Source organism: Narcine bancroftii, chromosome 7, assembly GCF_036971445.1.
Source record: "Narcine bancroftii isolate sNarBan1 chromosome 7, sNarBan1.hap1, whole genome shotgun sequence".
In the NCBI taxonomy this organism is placed as follows: domain Eukaryota; kingdom Metazoa; phylum Chordata; class Chondrichthyes; order Torpediniformes; family Narcinidae; genus Narcine; species Narcine bancroftii.
The window spans coordinates 161,460,904-161,481,353 of NC_091475.1; the positions used below are offsets into that span (position 1 = coordinate 161,460,904).

The 20,450-nt window shown below is 39.2% G+C and overlaps 1 protein-coding gene across 3 annotated transcripts in view; it reads left to right on the forward strand.

The window, feature by feature from the left end:
* LOC138739278 (neuronal PAS domain-containing protein 2-like) overlaps nt 1–20,450 on the forward strand; it is a 107,076-nt gene that overhangs the window by 25,342 nt on the left and 61,284 nt on the right. For 2 of the 3 annotated variants that reach the window (XM_069891027.1, XM_069891022.1), the window contains exon 2: nt 11,411–11,464. In XM_069891027.1, coding sequence (XP_069747128.1) covers nt 11,433–11,464 — 32 coding nt within the window. In that variant the 5' untranslated portion in view covers nt 11,411–11,432. Of the gene's footprint in view, nt 1–11,410; nt 11,465–20,205; nt 20,411–20,450 lie in introns of all 3 variants that reach the window. The other variant, XM_069891024.1, reaches the window with a different exon arrangement.

The window sequence follows — 20,450 nt, forward strand, 5'->3', positions numbered from 1 at the left end:
TGTTTTTTGCTCCAGTTGCATCACCTGCAATTTCTTGTGCGTCTCCTATTTTACATCCTAGTTTGTTGTCTTTTCGGAATGAATGGGTGCTCGACCTGCTTGGTTCTTTCACTGATTTTTGTAGGTGATTGTTCCCTTACAAATTGGATCAGGCTTGGTTTCATTGGAATAGGACAACTGATCCCATTGGGCTTTTGCACACGCGCTTGTGTTTTTTCAACTTTGATTTTGGCATGCATATTTCACAAAATGCTATGGTGGACATTTTCTGTGGTAGTTTTATCTTTCATCTCAGATGCTTTATGCTGGATCGAATTCCCTGGTTTGTGTGAATGGTGTAGAGATGAAGATGGCAGAGTGATTTAAGTGTTTAGATGAAAGTATCATTAACAATTTGACTTGGTCTAAACATCTCCATGCTTGACATAAAATAAAATTACAGCTAGAAGTACTTCTGCTTTTCTTGGGTGTACGGATAAAACAATAAATATATGTAAACTATTTCAAGATTAATCTAATCATTAAAGGGAAGGAAAGAAATACATTGCTCTCAGTTACTTTTAGCTGCACTGCATTTATTTGTTAAGAATAGATGCATGCAACAGATTTTCTTTAAAAATATTTTCCCATCTGGTTTCCTTGTGTCACATTTGGTTGTTAAACATCATGACATATGATTCAATTGAGGAAAGTTAACTAGATACATCTGAATAGGATGCTTGGCAGCTGAACATTTATCAGTATTTACTGACAAGATGATCACAGATGTATTTTCTTAGCTTCCTCACAGATGAATAAATATTATCTCAATATTTTAATTGCAGTCTTGTTCAGTGTTTGGAATAGTAGTGCCGTTTGTTGGAGCCACAGCTCACCAAGCTGTCCCATTCCACACAGAATAGCAGATTTGCAGGTTGGGTTATAATATTGTTCATCTTCTTCAGCACGTGAGGAGAAACGCCTAGATGCTTGTGGAAGAGAGTGAAATTATAATTTAAGTTGTTTTATGCTGGTCTTGTACACTTCAATGAACTATATTGTCAATGCATTTATAGTGCTTTTGTTGTCTTGTATATGATGAACATATGGGCAGATGAACATGACTTTACCATATTGTCAAACAAATAACAATGGAATAACATTGAATACATTTCATGAAATTGCATACTGCTCTAGTTATGATCCTCCATAATGTAACAATACATGAGAAAATAGAGGCTTAGAAGATTCTTGTGGCATAAACACTGAAGATCCTGATGGTCTTTAGCTCTGCAGTATAGCTTGATGTCTTTGTGAACCAAGCTTCATTACGCATTCATCATACATTGTGCATGGGCATTAGACTGTGACTTCAATGCAGTTGATGTACTTGATGGTTTGCATTTTTTTGTGAGTCATTCATCAGCTTCCCTTTCTTCTGTCGCACTGAGATTCACAATAATAACTAGAACTCCCGTGATAGAGAGTTGCAAATTGCTCTTACATTTTTAATTTCTATTAGATCACTGCTTATATTCCAAACAGTTCTTCAAATCCAAATGTCTAAGTTAATATACCCTTTATAGAACCTTAAGTGTGGACTTAACGAGCAAAATTATAACTTATATGAATTACATATGATCCTGGGAGAGAAAAGAGTAACAAAAGATGATATTTCTCTTCAGAGTATGTTGCATTTTTACCCTGAAATTTTCATCCTTCAAAAAAAAATTCTTCTACACATGATTGATTAGGGCTGAAGTGATTAGGTCTTTTGTGCATTCATTTAATTGTAGAATTGTTAATATTAACAGTGCATTACACTGGCATGAATTGAAAATCACAAATTGTACAATCTATTGTTATGACAGGCTCATGTGTTGGTTCCAAATAGGAACTGCTGGTGATCTGAACTATTGCAAGAAATGCCAGATAAGGGCAACTCCACCACTATTGGAATAGATATTGTAGTGGATACTCAAGGATGGAACTGGAGCAAACATGACCTTCACCAAATGAATAGTGATTAAAAAAAAAAATCAGGTCCAATATTTCATTTGAGTTGAATACAATGGGGTCAAATGTACTTTTGATGATGATTGTTGCAAGACCAGCCTCATTCAAGACCAATACACCTGACGTCACAACCAGGCGCTACAGTGTCTTGCAGCAATGCTGGAAAATCGGCAGATGGGTGTTAACTCTTTACCTCCTCCTTCATCCCACTGGGCGTTAACAGCAATTGTCCAGGAAGATGAGGGTGAAGCCAGAATTTCCACATCAAGATCAGACTTTTTGGCGATTAGCAGGTCATGTGATTGGAAGATGGCGGCAGACTTAGGCCAAAGGTTCTGCTTCTAAATGAAATCATAGAAACCATCCTCAGACCAGACCTTGTGTTGTGGTCAGCCTCACTCCATCTCATTTACATTATTGAGCTAACAGGGAGGATGCAGTGGAGGAGGCCTATGAGTGCAAGAAAATGACGTTTGGCGATCTTGCGGCAGATGTGCAATAACGTGGCTGTAAGGCAAGGGTCTGACCAATTGAAGTAGTCTACAGAGGATTTGTAGCCACATCGACATGAAGGCTACTCCAGGAGTTGGGTGTGCGAGGAAAGATACATCAACAAGCAGTGTAAAGGGTAGTCACTGGCTCTGGATGAGGAGAAAGGATTCCATCTAGGCCCCCAAGTGAGTGAATGGCATCTAGGGGGTGAGCCTGGGATGGCTGAACTCTCCGCAGAAATTAGCAAGGGGCATGGATAGAGATCAGAGTTAGTGAAATGGGAAGTCATGAGCATGGAGGACATTGTTGGAATAGGGAGAGTGAAAGTTAGTGATTGAATTTTAAATTTAGGGCATTAGGATTCAGCTAGAAGTCACACATTTTGCTGCGTATATTTGTAGTTATATGATTGATAAGGAATAGTTTAAGAGCTAAATATATCATCCTTTGATAATGAAATGGCAATAAAAAAGAATGTTATCCAAGAAACTAAATCTTTTCTCATTACCACATAAGTGTGAGTAGTTTTGTTGTTAAAGATAGCATTTACTTAGCTAGATTTGTAAAGGTCTTTGGTTTTTTGGTTTATGTATGTGTTATAATACTTAATTACTGGCAACATGAATTTCTGAGATTAAGCCAACATTTACTACTTTGTATCTATTATTGATATTTATGGGAACCTGAGTTTAGGATGATGTAAGTGGTTGCGAGAGGGACAATAGAGCAGAGGAAACTGAATAACATTAGAGGGAATGGAAATATTTCCTGTTTTTAAAAAAAAATTTCACACTATGAACCATACTGACCAAAATACACACAAACATTTCCCTCTTGAATATACACAGTGTCATTTTCTCCCCTTTTCCCCCATCCCTTCCCTCCCTCCTTCACCCCCCCTCCCCACCCACTCAACGTTCAATATATTTCCTGTTCTTAATATGCAGGTTGTACATTCATCACAAGAAATAGGTCTTGGAAGGCTAAGGGCCACATTCTACATCCTTGGCTACCCTCAGGAATGCACACTCTAACTCCAATTGCTGAGCACAGATAAAATGATCCAGGGTTGAAACAAAAATCATGATAGATTTCATGAAAATTATTATTTTCCCTTGTATCAGTGAGAGATTGCATGCAGTACACATCCAGTCAACGCCCAACCAGGCCAATCAATGACAACAGCCATTGCTGGTGCAAGAGGAACAAGGAGCCCAGAGCCTGAGAGCCATAGGAAGCAGCTTGGAGAGCAATATGAGCAGAAGGCAAGTGTAGCTACAGAGTGTTGTCCATGGTAAACATTAACAGCCTCTTCATCCAGGTGAGTCAATGAGATGGCATTGCCTGCATGGAAAATAAAGAACTCCATAAAGATTATTTTCATAAGGACCCTGCAAAAGAAAATTCACCAGTACAAATCAGGTGATCCCCTACTCTCAATGACCAATGAATGAATTCCGACTTGATTACTTTTGTAGGCGGTACAGAAGTATTACCTGACAAATGACTTGTATATAAAATACTTCTGTGAGGATTTCCTCTACAGATTTCAACTATGATGTGCAGATCACAAAATTATTTTCAGCTCTGTTCCTTTGTGGCGATTACCAATCCAGGAGGTGAACTGCAGCCATCTCCTGCCAGATTCTTCTTCGAATTGACTTGTGGGTTTTGTGTTTATTTCTGCAATCAATATAACTCACTAGATGACTCAAGATTACTAAATAGAAACTTTCATTGAATGTTTCAAGTTACAATACATTCACTTGAAAACAAAATCCTACTTATATTGTACTTTGTGGTGGTTCAGATTCAGTGTTCATTTTTGTTGAATGACAATTTAATATGACCTATATTAGTTTTTCATACAATTGTCCTAAATTCCTTTGTGTTTCTATTCTATGAGTCCATAACATTCAGAGTTTTAATCCTCAATGCACTTTAGATAGTTTTATGCTAGGAAATATGAAATCACAGAGGGCAAGGAAGGTGCTCTTCAACCTAACTCGTTCAGACCAATCAAGTTGGCATTCTGGGCTCACCCCATTTGCCTGCACTCAAAGCCCATCCTATTTATAATAATAAAGTTCTTGTCAAACATGTCCTGAGTTTACTCTTATATTTGGCTAAATTAACGTTTACAGTCAAGAGAGAAATAAATGAATGAGTACAAAATGATTATATTATTTTTTGCGATACATATATAAATGACTTGGATGAAAATGTAGATGGTTGGATTAGTAAGTTTTCAGGTGACATAAAGATTGGTGGAGTTGTGAACCATGCAGAGGGCTATAAAAGGATACAGCAGGATATAGATTAGTTACAGATAAGGGTGGAGAAATGGTAGAGTTCCTCCAACCAAATGGGTGGTGGTGTACTTCGGAAGGCCAAATGTAAGGAGAAAGTATACAGTTAATGACAGGACCCTTAACAGCATTGATGTACAAAGAGGGTCCAAGTCCATAGATTTGTGAAAATAGCCATGCAAGAAGACAGATAGTAAAGAAGGGATATAGCAAGCTTGCTTGCATTCATTGGTTGGAGGATTAAGGATCGCAACTATGTAAAACTTTGGTTAGGCTGCACGTGGAGTATTATGTACAATTCTGGTTGCCCCACGACAGGAAGAATATGGAGTCTTTGGGAGGAGTACATAAAAGATTTAACAGTGGTATCAGGACTATCAAGCTTGGGAATAACTTCTTCCCACAGCTGTGGGAATGATGTGCAGAATTCTGTAATCTTGGGTCTCTTATAAATCAAGCAAGTAAATATTTATACATACTGTAGCGGCCGTGTAGCGGGCCAAGCGGGTGCACAGCACGGCAATGTGAACTGTCGCCGACACAGTTCTGCGGAACCCTAATGTGGACGTCTGCCTACTCACCTAATGGACCGCATGCGAGGGATATTGAGTCCCGAGGAACGGCACGTTGAGCCATTGAGTCTCCTGCTGGAAAACGCAGGACACTTAGAAGGCTAAATTTAAACCTGCCGGTCCTGTGGATCAGCAGCAAACTCGTAGTGACATCCCACATTGTCCTATGGAGCCCAGGACACACAGTATATTAAAAAAACCTGTAAACCCTGAATAAATCAGTCTTGAGTTGACTACTTTGGCGTGTGTTTGTATTTCTTTAGTAGCTCTACCATAGTAGCTGCTAAAATACTGTATTATTTTGTATATTTTTATGGATGTATGTGATTATTATATGCTGTATGTGTGTGTATCTCGTTGTCTCGTTATCTCGTTGACAACGAGATAGACAACAGACTCGCCAAGGCAAATAGCGCCTTTGGACCAACTGAAAAACCTCACAAAGATAAGCGTGGTTGTCATACCCACACTCCTGTTCGGCTCCGAATCATGGGTCCTCTACCGGCATCACCTACGGCTCCTAGAACGCTTCCACCAGCGTTGACTCCACTCCATCCTCAACATTCATTGGAGCGCTTTCATCCCTAACGTCGAAGTACTCGAGATGGCAGAGGTCGACAGCATCGAGTCCACGCTGCTGAAGATCCAGTTGCGCTGGGTGGGTCACGTCTCCAGAATGGAGGACCATCGCCTTCCCAAGATCGTGTTATATGGCGAGGTCTCCACTGGCCACCGTAACAGAGGTGCACCAAAGAAAAGGTACAAGGACTGCCTAAAGAAATCTCTTGGTGCCTGCCACATTGACCACCGCCAGTGGGCTGATATCGCCTCAAACCGTGCATCTTGGCGCCTCACAGTTCGGCGGGCAGCAACCTCCTTTGAAGAAGACCGCAGAGCCCACCTCACTGACAAAAGGCAAAGGAGGAAAAACCCAACACCCAACCCCAACCAACCAATTTTCCCCTGCAACCGCTGCAACCGTGTCTGCTTGTCCCGCATCGGACTTGTCAGCCACAAACGAGCCTGCAGCTGACGTGGACATTACCCCTCCATAAATCTTCGTCCGCGAAGCCAAGCCAAAGAAGAAGATGTGTGTGTACCATGGCCAAAGGAAACACTGCTTTGTCTGATTGTGTGCATTAAGATGATAAATAAACTTGAACTTTGGACTAAATAATGACTGGAACTGTCCTCTCATGGAATAATATTTTTTTACTAATGCTGAAGGCACCTTCAGAAGAGTTACTTAAAGGATTGGACACATTTGAACTACATTCTTAGAGAGAAACTTGCACAATTCTCTGAAAAAATTTTCTTTGGTAAAGTGTCTCAAACTGGAGGTCAAGTCACTATCGCGTGATCTAATTAAGTTCTTCGAATTTTAGAGGCCAGAAATGCCAGGATAAATCTTGTACATTGATAAGTTGTACAATGTTAATCGAATGAGAAATAAGTGAATAAACAGGAGAATAACATCAAACAAGAACGACAACACCCAATGGTTTATCTCCACACCATTTGAAAGAGCTTTCTTCCAGGAGCAAAGTTTATGTGGGCTACTTTCATTCATATTTCTGACCTGAATAATTTTAGTACAAGCTTGAAAAGGTCCCTGCAACCCTCCCAAAGTGCTTGACATTTCCACCCAGGGACAAAGACACTGACTACTAACCCCATCAATGCCTCTCATCATTTTATATACTTTTCATCTATTCTTGAGCATCTGATGCTTCAGAGAAAACAATCTAAATTTGTAAGCCTCTCCTTTTAGCTAATATTCTTGAATCCAAGCAACATCCTGATGAACCTTTTCTAACCTTTCTGTCAACTTGCTGTCTAATATCAGAGAGGGCAATGGAGGACAGAGGGCTAAGGAAGTTAATGGAAACATCCTATTAATTTGCAGGTGGAATATCAGGGATTGATCAAAGGTAGTCAGTGTTGCTTTGTTCATACACAATAGTTGACATCTGGAATGAGCAGCCGGGGATATAATGGAAACAGGAAAGGTAACAACATTTAAAAGACATCTGAATACTTGAATGAGCAAAGTGCAGAGAAATATAGAATGAATGCAGGCAAGTGGGATTTACATGGATAAGTACGTTGGTCGGCATGTATGTGGTGAACTGAAGGACCTACTTCCATGCCTCGAAAGGTTGGAATAATTGAATTTTTTTGTCTGAAAAGACAATAAAGGTTATTTTTTAAATATCGTCTAATTCTACTACTGTAATATAACTAGCAAAGAGTTCAAAATTGTAAACATTTAAGTAATTAATTGTAATGATTATTTTTGCAATAAATTTATTTCCATTTGTGTTGAGTAAGATGTGCCAAATTACCAAGGCGTTACTCTTAAAAATAATACATGTTTAAAAAAATTTAAATATGTGTGCCTTTGCATTGGTTAATCACAGACGAGATATGGAATTGAGTTTGAGGAAACCTTCATTACAAATAACTGACAAAAAGTTGGTAAAAAAGCAGATGTTAGTTTGCAGATTATGAGCAAAGCACAAAGCAATGACTCATCTTCTATGTCCCAATGGTAGGGGGCACCAATACCTTGGAATGGAAAGCCCTGCTAAAGGTGATGTACACAGCCCAGTACATTACAGGCAAAACTCTCCCCTCCATCAAGAAAATCTACATGGAACACTGCCATCGGAGAGCAGTAGCGATCATCAAGGATCTGCATCACCCAGAACATGCTCTGTTCTCGTTGTTACCATCAGGAAAGAGGTATAGGTGAGACTGGTTTCATCATCTTCAGGAACAGTTGCTACCCTTCCACCATCAGACTCCAAAACAAAACCAAACTCAGTCAAAGATTAATTTAAGGACTCTTATTTTGTACATTATTTATTATTGAATATTTATTTTCTGTATTGCACTGTCAGTTTACTTGCACTCATTTCATTGTTTACATTTCTCTCTTGTGTGTATGCATCTTTTCTTGAGCATTGTTTGTTACACTACCATCAAGTAGAAATTCTGCATGGCCTGCAGGAAAAAGAATCTCAAGGTTGTATGTGATGTGTGTACTCTGACAATAAATCTGAACTTTTGTTTCCCTGTGTTATAGCTCTTAGTACACATTTCAGAAGCATGCTATTGACCTAATTTTTTTTTAGGAATGTGTCAGATTATGTTATATTTTACATTGTATATAGATATGTTTTAAAGGAGATAAATTGTGGCAGGGTTTTTAGTTTAGGTCACATACAGACGCAAACACTTCAAAACAGATCTTAGTTAAAATGCTGGAGCTCTTCTCAAGCCAGACAGTCCAGGCTCCGGTGCCTTTGCAAAAACTTTGAAGAATGCCTATAAGGACTTCACAAGTAGGTATTAATTGGACATGCTGTGGAGTAATGGATTATTGTTTTGGAAAGCAACAGAAGAACAAACTCAGGAGATTAGGTCCAGAGCCACAGTCTGACCGAGTTGGTAGTTCCAAGAGGGTCGTGTGGTTTTCTCTGAGTGAGAGAAAGAGAGAGAATTCAGTTCTACATTTCACCAGCCACAGCTAGGACTGGAACATGACAAGCTGGCAAGCTTGTGGAAAAACTCCATTTTGAGGACGGATTGTGAGTTCTTAGTTCAGCCTGGCCAAAGCCCTTGAGGTCCATACAAGAGGAGATGACTGGCTGTATAATGTTTCACTTGAAATAAGGGAAACAGAAAGGAACTCTGTGGTGACCTGAAAGAAAGAGGTTATCATCTGGAAAACCCTGATGTGGCAAGTTTCTTTGGCAAGACTCTGAAGTGGCTGATCAGAAGGAATCAGTTGTGGGTGTCCAATGAGCAACAAATCTCTCTCTGAAAACTGACAAGAACCTTCCTGAGTGTTAACCATTTACCTTTCAAGCACCAAAGCTGGTGAAATTCATAAATGTTAAATTCTGTGCACAGTATAAGAATTGCCTGATACCGGTGAACTTGGAGGAGTGAAAAGTGAGATTGGACTGTGAATCAAATAACTTTTATTGAACTTTCACAGATTATATGCATGTGCGCTTAGAATTAGAAGGGGGTTAAGTTAAGTTTATTGTAATAAGTAAAAGTTTGATCCTGTTTTCATGTTTGAAGATAATTAAAAGTAACTTTTGTTTAAGTAACTATTTGTCTTGGTGAATTTCTATTGCTGCTGGGTTTTGGAATCCTCTGGGCTCATAACAGGATATTCTGATGAAATTAAAAAGTGCTGCATATAGGATGTAGAAATACCTTGGCTTATGCAAAATTATTCAAATAATAAGATGGGTCCAACACTTTTTCTACACTAAGTTCAACCCAATAAAGTTTATGGGAAGATGGAAGTTTATGGGGAAATTATCCTGATTTGCACTTTCATATTAGACAAGCTGACCTTCACAGTAGAATCAATGCTTATCTTGTTCACCTGTGCAAAACCTTTTGCCAGTTTATTTACTATAAGACAGGATCCATCAAACAAACACCAAATAATCCAAACAATTCTTTCTTAAGAAAAGCACAGAATTTATGCCACATTCCTTTTTTAATTTCCTTTTTTTAATTAAATTATTCAATGTTTTAGGTGTGGTGAAGATGTAGGATCTTTTATACATTCAATGTGGTCTTGTCTCAAAGTGAGACCTTTTTTGGGTGACTTTACGTAACTTTTTGCTTTTCCGCTAAGTCCTGATTTATTGGGAAATATTGAAGGTGCAACTCCTAAATTGAAACTATCAATTTATTAATTGAAAATTGTTAAATTAATATTAGCGGTAGCAAGAAAATGTCTTGCAATTACAGTAAGTATTCATGTATAATGCTTTCCATGTATAATGCGACCCCCCCCCCCATTTTTGAGGGGAAAAAGGGGGAGAAAATTAGGAAATAAAGAAAGGGTGATGAGGGTATGGTGAAATTGGTTTGTGCTTGGTGTACAATAGAGAAAAACAAAACTTATAATTAACCAGATTTCAATGTTGAAAGATCAAATTAAATACAGAAAACAAAGAGACATGCAAAGTTTTTTTTTCTCTAGGTATAGGGAAATTTCAAGATTGCTTGTACATTTTCAAATAGCTGACCACTAAGTGGATTTGTTTGAAAAGTAATCTGCATAAAAGATAATTTTGTGTAAAGAAAACAAAAGGAGAAAATTATCTGGAACATAAAACAGTGTCAACAATATGAGCTGAACATTTAAATGCAAAGGCCAAATAAATGAAATTAAAGAAAATCTGCTATTCAGCACATGACAGAAAATAGAACTACTATCATTAGGATAATACTTTCATAATTTCCTTCATAATTAGCAGACATTTAATTGGAGACAGTTAAAATATTAGAGACAAATAAAGAGAAAAATGGTAAAATGTTTACTTGTATTTCAAAGTCCTATTGTAGAAATCTCTGAGTTAGCACAATAAAATGTTGGATTGTGTTAGAAAGTAGGTGCAAAGGTCTAAATGCATAACAGACATGTACTGATTTAAGGGAAGGTGCATTGTATTTTGAAATGGTAATAGAAGTTACTCCATATATTTTTGGAGCTTGGGCAAAATGAGGTGCCATGATTTTGTGATGTGGCTTTGGAAGCCTGAGAAGGAAAGGTGGAGAAATATCCTCTTTTCTGAAGGGGGTAGTTAAGTAGCAAAGAAATAATATAATTGAGATTATGTAAAGCATCAGTTCCCAAGGACAGGTACTATTGTTGCATCGTTCAATTATCTCACACATTTTCTCAAGAATAAGTGATTCCTACAGCAGCCATGCTACCAGCCCCATGTACTGTACCATGCAACTTACTATCAATAATCTCCATCAAAGCTGAAACCTAACACCATGTGCACCTTCGATTCGATAGAGTTGGTGGAGCTCAACTTGCAATAGAATCTGAGTGGCTTGGTTGATAACATTGTGCAATAGCTGGACCTGATCTTTGGAAAGTGACAATGATCTAAAATGTTCCCAACATTCCTTTATGTAAATATTTAAAAGCAAATCAACATTCTATTTTAATCTGCATTTTTAGAGAAGGATAATAAAAAGATATTTGTTTTATAGGGACCATTTTGTAGAAGAACTAATGGATGAAGATGACAAAGACAAAGCAAAGAGGTGAGATTTTATGTGATTATTTTAATGGAATAAAACGAAAAAAATAAACATTGTACTTTGATCTGTTCTGCTTCAAAATTCAGTTGGAGTAGTTTTGTACATTTTTGTTTTTATCTCTCTCTTACCAAAATAACCATTTGAATGGATGACCGAATCAGGAAACAGAATGGCAGTATCACCAAATAAATTATACTTAATAGGGATATTGAAATGAAATGGTTGATCTTGAATTAATTGTTCGAAAAAATTTTTTGAACATTCCCAATAACTAAAAAATAGATGGCTGAGTATTGGAACACAAAGATATATTAGTATGCTAAATAAAAGTATTTTATTACACAATTAGTAACAAAAACAAGCTGTAAACATTATTCATGGAAACAGATCCCATTCACGTTTTACTCTCATTGGCTACAGTTGTTTCTGTTTCTACTACCACTATTCCTGGCAGCCCATTCCAGGCCCTTCCCACTCTCTGTGTAAAAATATTTGCCCTGTACATCTCCCTTAAACTTGCTCCCATCACATAATGCATGTCTTCTAGTATGTGATGCTTTCATCCTGGGGAAAAGATTGACTGTCCACTCTATCAATGCTTTTCATGATTTTATTGTACAGGTTGAATGCATGGAACCAGAAGTGTTTCAGATTTTGGATTTTATCAGATTTTGGAACACCATTAAAAAAATGCACTAATTTCACTCAGACTTAAAGATACATGCATTCACATTACAATACAAGTATTTACATATGCACAAATTAACTGAAGTAGACATAGATTGATAAATCTACACTCAATAATGCACTACTTTTGTCCGCTACATCCCGTTCTCCGATCGGCATTTCTGAACTCTATTACATATTACCTTATGAGACCACGGACGGAAAAAGTTTTGAATTTTGGAGGATTTTGGAGAAAGGGCAGTCAACCTGTAGCTCCATCAGCATTCCCCTCAGCCTCCTATGTTCCAGAGAAAACCGCTCAAGTTTGTCCAATCTCTCCCCATAACTCATACTCTCTAAACCAGGCAACATCCTGCTAACATTCTGGTAAACATCTTCTATACTCTTTCCTTAAGCCTCAACATCTTTCTTGTAATTGCAAATTGCACATCAGTACAACAATCATGTGTTCTGCTGTTTAACACATTAACCATGAGTACACTAAGGATTTTTAACCATGTTACTTGCATGTATCACAAAGTTTGGAAGTGTATAATATCACTATTCTAAACTGATTACAAAGGTTATTTCTATCTTACAACATACTAAAGGCAGAATAAAATAAATTAGAGGTTATAAACATAAAATAACAACTTATAAATCCATAAAGATATCCGTGAACCTTCTTTATTTAGCGAGTGGTTACAATACAGAATGAAGTAAAGAAAAAGTAATAGAGACAAATAGTTTTTCTCTCAAATGAGAGCAGAATAGAAAGACAATATATCGGCAAGATGAAGGAATGTACTTCTGAAGTTCATTCTATGCAATGCACAGGTTCTTTCAGTCACTTGTCAAGCTTTATTTCTCAGAGGAGGTCAACCATTGACCCTCCCCCCCTCCCCGGTAGTAGGGCCTTCCACATATTGGTTGAGAAAACTTTCCTAAGCATGCTTAACAGATGCTACCCCAATTAAGCCCATTGCACTATAGCACTCCCAGTAGATATTTGAACAGTTAAATACCCTTTTATTAGCACTCTATTATTAGACCCTTTTATTCTTGCAGTTTTCTGTATTTCTCCCCACATATTTCATCCTCTAATTCCTGTTGACTATTGACAGGTCTGTAGTCAATCTCAACAACTTGATCACCCCCCTTTTATTCCTCAGTTCCATCTACATATGGATGATGCCCCAGCAATATCCTATCTAAGCATTATTGTGATGTACTCACCCTTCTCTCTTACCTCTACCTCTTTTACACCCATAGCATTCATATTATCCCAGTTCCACTACTCTTAGAAAAAAGCAAGTTTTTTGTAATAACAACATTTGTGGCTCCATCACCTTTTAAAGTATACGTCTTGCTAAATTGATAACAACGTTGTAAGAGCTGCTATTTGCTGTTTTAAACTGATAGGAGCAAGTTGAAAGTGAGGTTGTGTGTTTGGAAGTGAAAATAAAAAGAAATAAAAGAAAAAGGTCTGCAGACACTGTGGTTGAAGTAAAAACAATGTTGGAGAAAATCAGAAGATCAAACCCTTCATCAAAATAGGGAAAAATGTCAGCAGGCATCTGAACGAAAAGGTAAAGGGAGGAGGGGTGGGGGGAGGAGCATGGTCCCAAAGGCAGGAGATCATAGGTGGAGAAGGGAAGGAGGGCACAGCAGCAAGCAGGGGGAGGAGGGCTGGCTTGGTGAAAAGAGAGGAAAGGGGCTAAGGGAAAGAAGACAAGGGAAAGAGAAGGGAGGGAGAATGGAGGTTAGGTTAGCAGAAACTGAAGAAGTCAATGTTATTGACATCTGGCTGGAGGGTGCCCAGACAGAAAATCAGGTGTTGTTCCTCCATTTTCTTGGTGGGATAGTACTTGAGGCCATGGACAGACATGTGAGTATGGGAGTGGGACACAGAATTGGTTGGCCACTGTAGATCCCTGTCACTGATGTGGACAGAACGAAGGTGTTCAGCGAAGTGATCTCCCAGTCTGCGCCCAGTCTCTCCAATGTAGAAAAGGCTACAAACTTACCATTGGATGCAGTAGGTCACTCCTGCAGATACACAAATGAAGTCTTGCTTCACTTGAAAGGCTTGTTTGGGGCCCCAAAGTGTGATGAGGGAGGAGTTGTGGACGCAGGTGTTTCACTTCCTGTGGCTACAGGGTAAGGTGCCAGTGGGAGGTGATAGGTGGGGAGGGATGAGTACATGAGGGAGGGGTCTCTATGGAAGGCAGAGAGGGGAGGAGAGGGGAAGAGGTGTCTGGAAGTGGGATCATATTGCAAGTGCCAGAAATTATGTTTGGAAATGATCTCCTTCATTGAGACAATGAAATAGACATAATAGTCTTTGCATATATTTATTATGTGAATTAGGAATGTGCATGAACAAGATTTAGAGCCTCTAGCTTTGAATTACTGGACAGAAGTATCCTCAGAGAGAGGAGTTTTTAACAACAGCAAAATTGTTGATCTCCTGGTTTAAAATTGCTTGTCTGCAATACTATTGGCTCAATTTTAACATTCCTCACAAGGGCTTTTGTATTCTTAATTAGTACCTTTAATCACAACAAAAGGATTAAATAAAAAGAGAGAACACCATATCATTCCATTTTCTTTTTGCATTTGTTAATGAATTAATGCTAATCAATCCGTAGACGTAATCTCCGACTGATTCTCATTGAATACTTCATAAACAATTAATATTTGTTGACCGGAAAATTACTTTGTACCAAAAAATTATTTTGTTGATATTTTCCACGGAGCACATGGTTTGATGGAATACCTACAGAAACCATACCAAAACAGAAATAAAACCAGAAAATTCTCCAAATACCCAACATATATAATAGACAGGCAACATCAGAGAGTGAAGAAAAAAAAGACTACATTTCTTGTCCATGACCTTTTATCAGAAGCCTGTCTCGTTGAGCATTTCTGATTTTTTTTTCTGTTGAAGGAATGACAAGCCATTTGAGGTAATGCAGTGATAAGTTTGAACTAAACTATTACCTAATTTGACATACTTTATTAAAATCTAAACACAGAGTATAGACAATGGTATTCTTATCAAATTCTGAACAGGAAAGCATTGTTATTCCATAAGGAAATGCTTGCATACTGCCACAAACAATCTTATACAAAACAAACTCTCTACAGAGCAAAAATCAGTATTCTGGAGGTGTCGAATCCTGAGGTCAAGTGAAGTCAACACTCTTAGGTTGAGTTCAAATATGCTCAGTCCTTATTCCACTATTACTGTTTTTTTCACTTCCTCGTGGTCCTGTGCAACATGCCAGCCAATACAATTGATAACCAATCTATATTATCCTGCAAGGCATTATAGTCGATAACCGAACTATATTATTTATCACTATGATATCTCTCCCTTATCAAATAAAAGGATCATCAATAAATGAATAATGCTTAAACTACTTTGAAAACAGTCAACTTTCAATACTGATTATTTTCAATACCAATATCAACTTCAATTTCCAAATCACATATTTTCCTGGATGATTTACAAAGCACAGGTTTCCAAACTATAAAATACAAAGTTCTCCACGTTATTGCATGATGAAGTCTTGAAATCTAGGTGGTCGTCGCTGATGTTGCGGATGATCTCCTGGTATTGTCTGGCCCACTTCTGGACTGCTGACCGCGATGTCCTGCTCAGTTTGTCTACTGCCTTGATGCTGGTTTCCAGAAGTTTCTCTTTCCAGCTTGTTCATTCCAGGTCCATCAAGCTGGTCATCTCGGCTCTGCTCTCTCACAGTTTCGTCTGGCGTCGACATCACTGGAGCGTTGCGACGGTAATACTTTTTCTCATGTGATGTGTTTCTGTCGTAAGTAACACCTTCTGGTGACTGGACCGTCACCTGATTTCCTTCTCTGGACACCACAATATATGGTTGGGGAATAAACGGTGCATCCATTTTATTCTGACTTTCTTTCCTCACCAGCACCTCATCCCCTGGTATTACATCTGAAGGCCTGGCATTCCTTTTCATGTCCGCATACAGTTGTGTTTCCCCTTTTCTTTCAGCATCGTGGTCTTCCACTTCCTGATCATTCACTATGTCAACAACCAGTGGTATTTTGGTTCTGATCTTTCTTCTAAACAAGAGTTCTGCTGGACATTTTCCTGTGGTACTATGTGGTATCGCTCTGTATGCTGCTACATAGGTCAAAAGAGCTTCTTTCCAGTCCTTGCCTTCTGCTTGAGCGATTCTCATTCTTTTCTCCAGTGACTGATTCTGACATTCAACTTCTCCATTGGCCTGTGGCCATTTTGGTGTAACCTTGTGGTGGTGTACACTGATGGTTTTCATGAATTCTTGGAATATCTCTGATATGAATTGAGGTCCATTGTCTGAATGCAAAGTTACTGGTAAGCCATGTCTGGGGCAAAGATTCCCCTCAGTGCTGCGATAGTCTTTTCTGCTGTGTTTGATTTCATAATATCTCCTGTAATAGATGACAACCACCATAATCGACTCTCCAGTTGAAAATGGGCCCATGAAGTCTACTGCAATATCCTCCCATGGTCCCGCTGGTAGTAGTGTGCTTCGTATTGGTTCAGGTGGGTTAGGTCTGTTTGTCACCTGACACACATGACATAATCTCGCATATTTTTCCACATCTTTTTCCATTCCTGGCCACCAAATGTTTGTACGGAGGTTTTGTTTTGTCCCAACAACTCCTAATGTCCCTCGATAGCCAGAGCTATCATCCTCCCTCTCAATTTTTGTGGAATAATAAATGGGTTTCCCGTGAGTACACATCTCATCTCTGATGGCCACATAGGTTTTATTTTGACAGCTGTTCCAGTCAGCGATGTTGATCTGATCCCTAATGTCCATCAGTTCTGGGTCCATGAACGATTCTTCCTCGATCTTTCAGGTTTGTACTACTCATGGTGTAGCATTCACTGCAACAAATCTCACGAATAATTCAGCCTCCATCTCAAGCATTGAGTGATTTACCCCATTGTCTTTCAGCAACTTTGATAGTGAGTCCACAATATTGTTTTTCCTTGCTACATAAATCACCTTGTAGTGATATTGTAGTCTCAGGATCCATCTTTCAATTCTAGCACATGGCTTCGATCTCAGAGAATAAATGGCTTCTAGTGGTCTGTGATCAGTTAAGAGCTGGAAATCTATGCCACATAGATAAGCATGGAAATGTTCGCAGGCCCATACGAGTCCCAGGGCCTCCTTCTCTGTCTGTGAATAACGTCTTTCAACATCAGTAAGTGACTTGCTTGCATATGCAATCATCCTCATTGTTCCCCTTGCTTCTGAACTAGGACTGCTCCTAGTCCCACTGGGCTAGCATCAGCTATGACTTGTGTCTGAGCCTTTGGATCAAAATATCCCAATGTATGTGCACTCATCAGCTTCTTTTCAATTTCTGAAATGCCTTCCTTTGGTCGGGTCCGAAAACAAAGTGAGTATTTTTCCTTGTTGGCCTCCTCAGTGATTCTGTAATAGTTGCTAGATTTAGTATGAACCTTGTACAAAGGTTCACTAGGCCCAGGAAGCTCCTCACTTCTGTTGCATTCCTTGGCTCTCGAACCTCTGCAACTGCCTTGATTTTATCTTCAGTTGGATTGATCCCTTCACTAGTCAGCTTGTGACCCATGAACACCATCTTGGATACACCCAGCAAACATTTGTCTGCATTCACTGTCAATCTAGCATCTCTCAACTGGGTTAATGTTTGTCTTAGTCTCTCATCATGTTCCTCACGTGTGGCCCCATGGATTGATATCATCTGAGATGCGAGCTGTGCCTGGAACTCCTTGGATCACTTTGTGGATTTCATGTTGATAGATCTCTAGAGAAGTGTTTACACCAAATAGTAACCTCTTGTATCTAAACAATCCACAATGTATGATGAATGCAGTGATCTTTCTTGACTCTGGCTCTAGTTCTAGCTGGTGGAAACCCCATTTCAAATCCAACTTCGAGAAGACTTTGGTCATTGATAGTTCCTGTAGGACTTCATCCACTGTAAGAATGGGGTGCCTTTACCTCACTACTGCTTCGTTGGGTCTCTTCATATCAATACATAGTCTGATCTCTCCATTAGGTTTCAAGACTACAACGACTGGACTGACCCAAGGTGTTGGCTCCTCCACTGGTTCAATTATGTCTTGTTGGATAAGTTCATGTATTTTTGCTTCTACTTTCTCCCTCAGCCAAAACAGTGTCCTTCTCATGGGTTGTAGTTTGATCTGGCTGTTCCTTAGTTTTCCAAATCCTTCAAAAACTGACCGGGATTCCTTCTTCAGATCAATATAGGATTACACTGAGTTCAGGCCACCCATTGCCTGCGCCATCTCCCTACTCAGTAGAGGTTTCCCTCATTCTTCTATGACAACAAACTCTACCATCGTGGTAGGTGGTGTAAAATTACTCTGGATATCCACCTGCACCTCTGCTGTAAAGCATCCAATTGTTTGAAGTGGCTTTGATGAGGTGTATGGAAACAACTTTTTCTCACATCTTCTGGTTGTACATTTTATCTTTTTCTTTTTCAGTTCCTCCCACAATACTCTGTCTATGATGTTGGTATCACTCCCTCTGTCCACCATGACGTCAACCTTCACTCCTCTAATCATTTTTGGCACCTTTGTATTTGCACCTTTATTGTTAATGGCAAAAGCCATTAAACTGATGTCTCAGTTTGTTTTTCCTGATCGACATCACGTGTACGTTCACATTCACGTGAGCCCTTTTCAATATGACGTACATTTTGTTTGTCCCTCGGCCTACGTTCGCCTCTCATCCCCCTTCTTCCTCCACAATTATTTGTGTGTCCAGATTCACCTCTTGCCTGTGGTGGGGCTCTGCATGTCTTGGCAAAATGGCCTTTTCTACCACAGATTCTGCACACTTGACCCCTGGCCGGATAGTACAAATCCTTGCCAAAATGTCCGATATTGCTACATCAATAACATTCCCAACCACATTCCGAATGACTATTGTGCTTACCATGTTCCTGTCCTTTGCTTGTGGCAGTAAATATCTTATGAACTTGACCAGAAACTGCGCCATCACGTCCATCTGGGGGACCATCCAATTTCATGGTCTGAAACTGAGTTTCCACTGCTTCAAATGATGCTGCTATTGTCGATGTTTCTGTCAGTGTTAGTGTTGCACCTTTCTCCAACAACTTGCGTCTCAAGTGGTTTGATGTACAACTTTGTACCACCTGATCTTGAATCTGGTTTTCCAAACCTGCTCCATAATTGCAACCTTCAGCCACCTTCCTGAGTCATGTGACCAATTGAGCAATGCTTTCCATGGCCCTCTGTTTGATCTGTCCAAAGACATGGCGTTGGAATGTGGCATTTGATTCCATAACAAAATGCTTTTTCAAGGCGTCAACAGCCCTGTTATAATCAGCTTTGTTCCCCATGTCGGCCAGCATCTTGAAAATCTCCCGCACTGGAGCCCCAGCTGTATGCAAAAGTAGAGCCCTCCTCTGCTTGAGCTTCACTGACAAACAGTCCCAAGCTGTCGGCCTAGGAATCAAACTCCTCATACCAAGCCACCTAGAGAGCACTAACTATGCTTGCTTCTCCAGTCGGGTCTAATGGAAACAAATGTTTGGCTTCAATTCCTCCAAATGCCATATTTTCTCCTGTGTAGCTAAATATCAAGAAGCTCAGTTCATCCTCGTCGCCAATGTCGAATCCTGAGGTCAAATAAAGTCAATACTCTTAGGTTGAGTTCAAATATGCTCAGTCTATTCCACCATTACTGTTTTTTACTCCCTCATGGTCCTGTGCAACATGTCAGCCATTACAATCGATAACCTATCTATATGATCCTGTAAGGCATTATAGTCGATAATGGGTCTATATTATTTTCACTACGACAGGAGGAACTCAGCACATTGAGCAGCATCAGTGGGAGAAAAAGGATTGTCAAGATTTCAGATTCAGACCGACCAAGGGTTGGTTAATAATTTTTTTTTCTCTCATTGATCCTGCTTTACCCACTGAGTTCCTCTAATAGTTTGCTTTTTGCTCTCGATTCCATCATCTGTATTCACTTGTGTTTCTTCTTTAGAAGAATCTGCCATGCACTGTTGATGTTTTGGATAAAGGATTGAGGCTGGTCATTAAATGTTCCCTGAAAGGGCCTCGCAAACCATTCAATTCAAACACTATGCAGATTGGGCAATAAATTCTGCCCTTCATGGCAGAACCCATATCCTATGATTGAAGAAAGAAATATTATATTAACTAAAAGAATCTGCAAGACCCTCAGGCAGGTACAAAAAATACTTGGAAATACAGCAAGTTAAAGTTTGA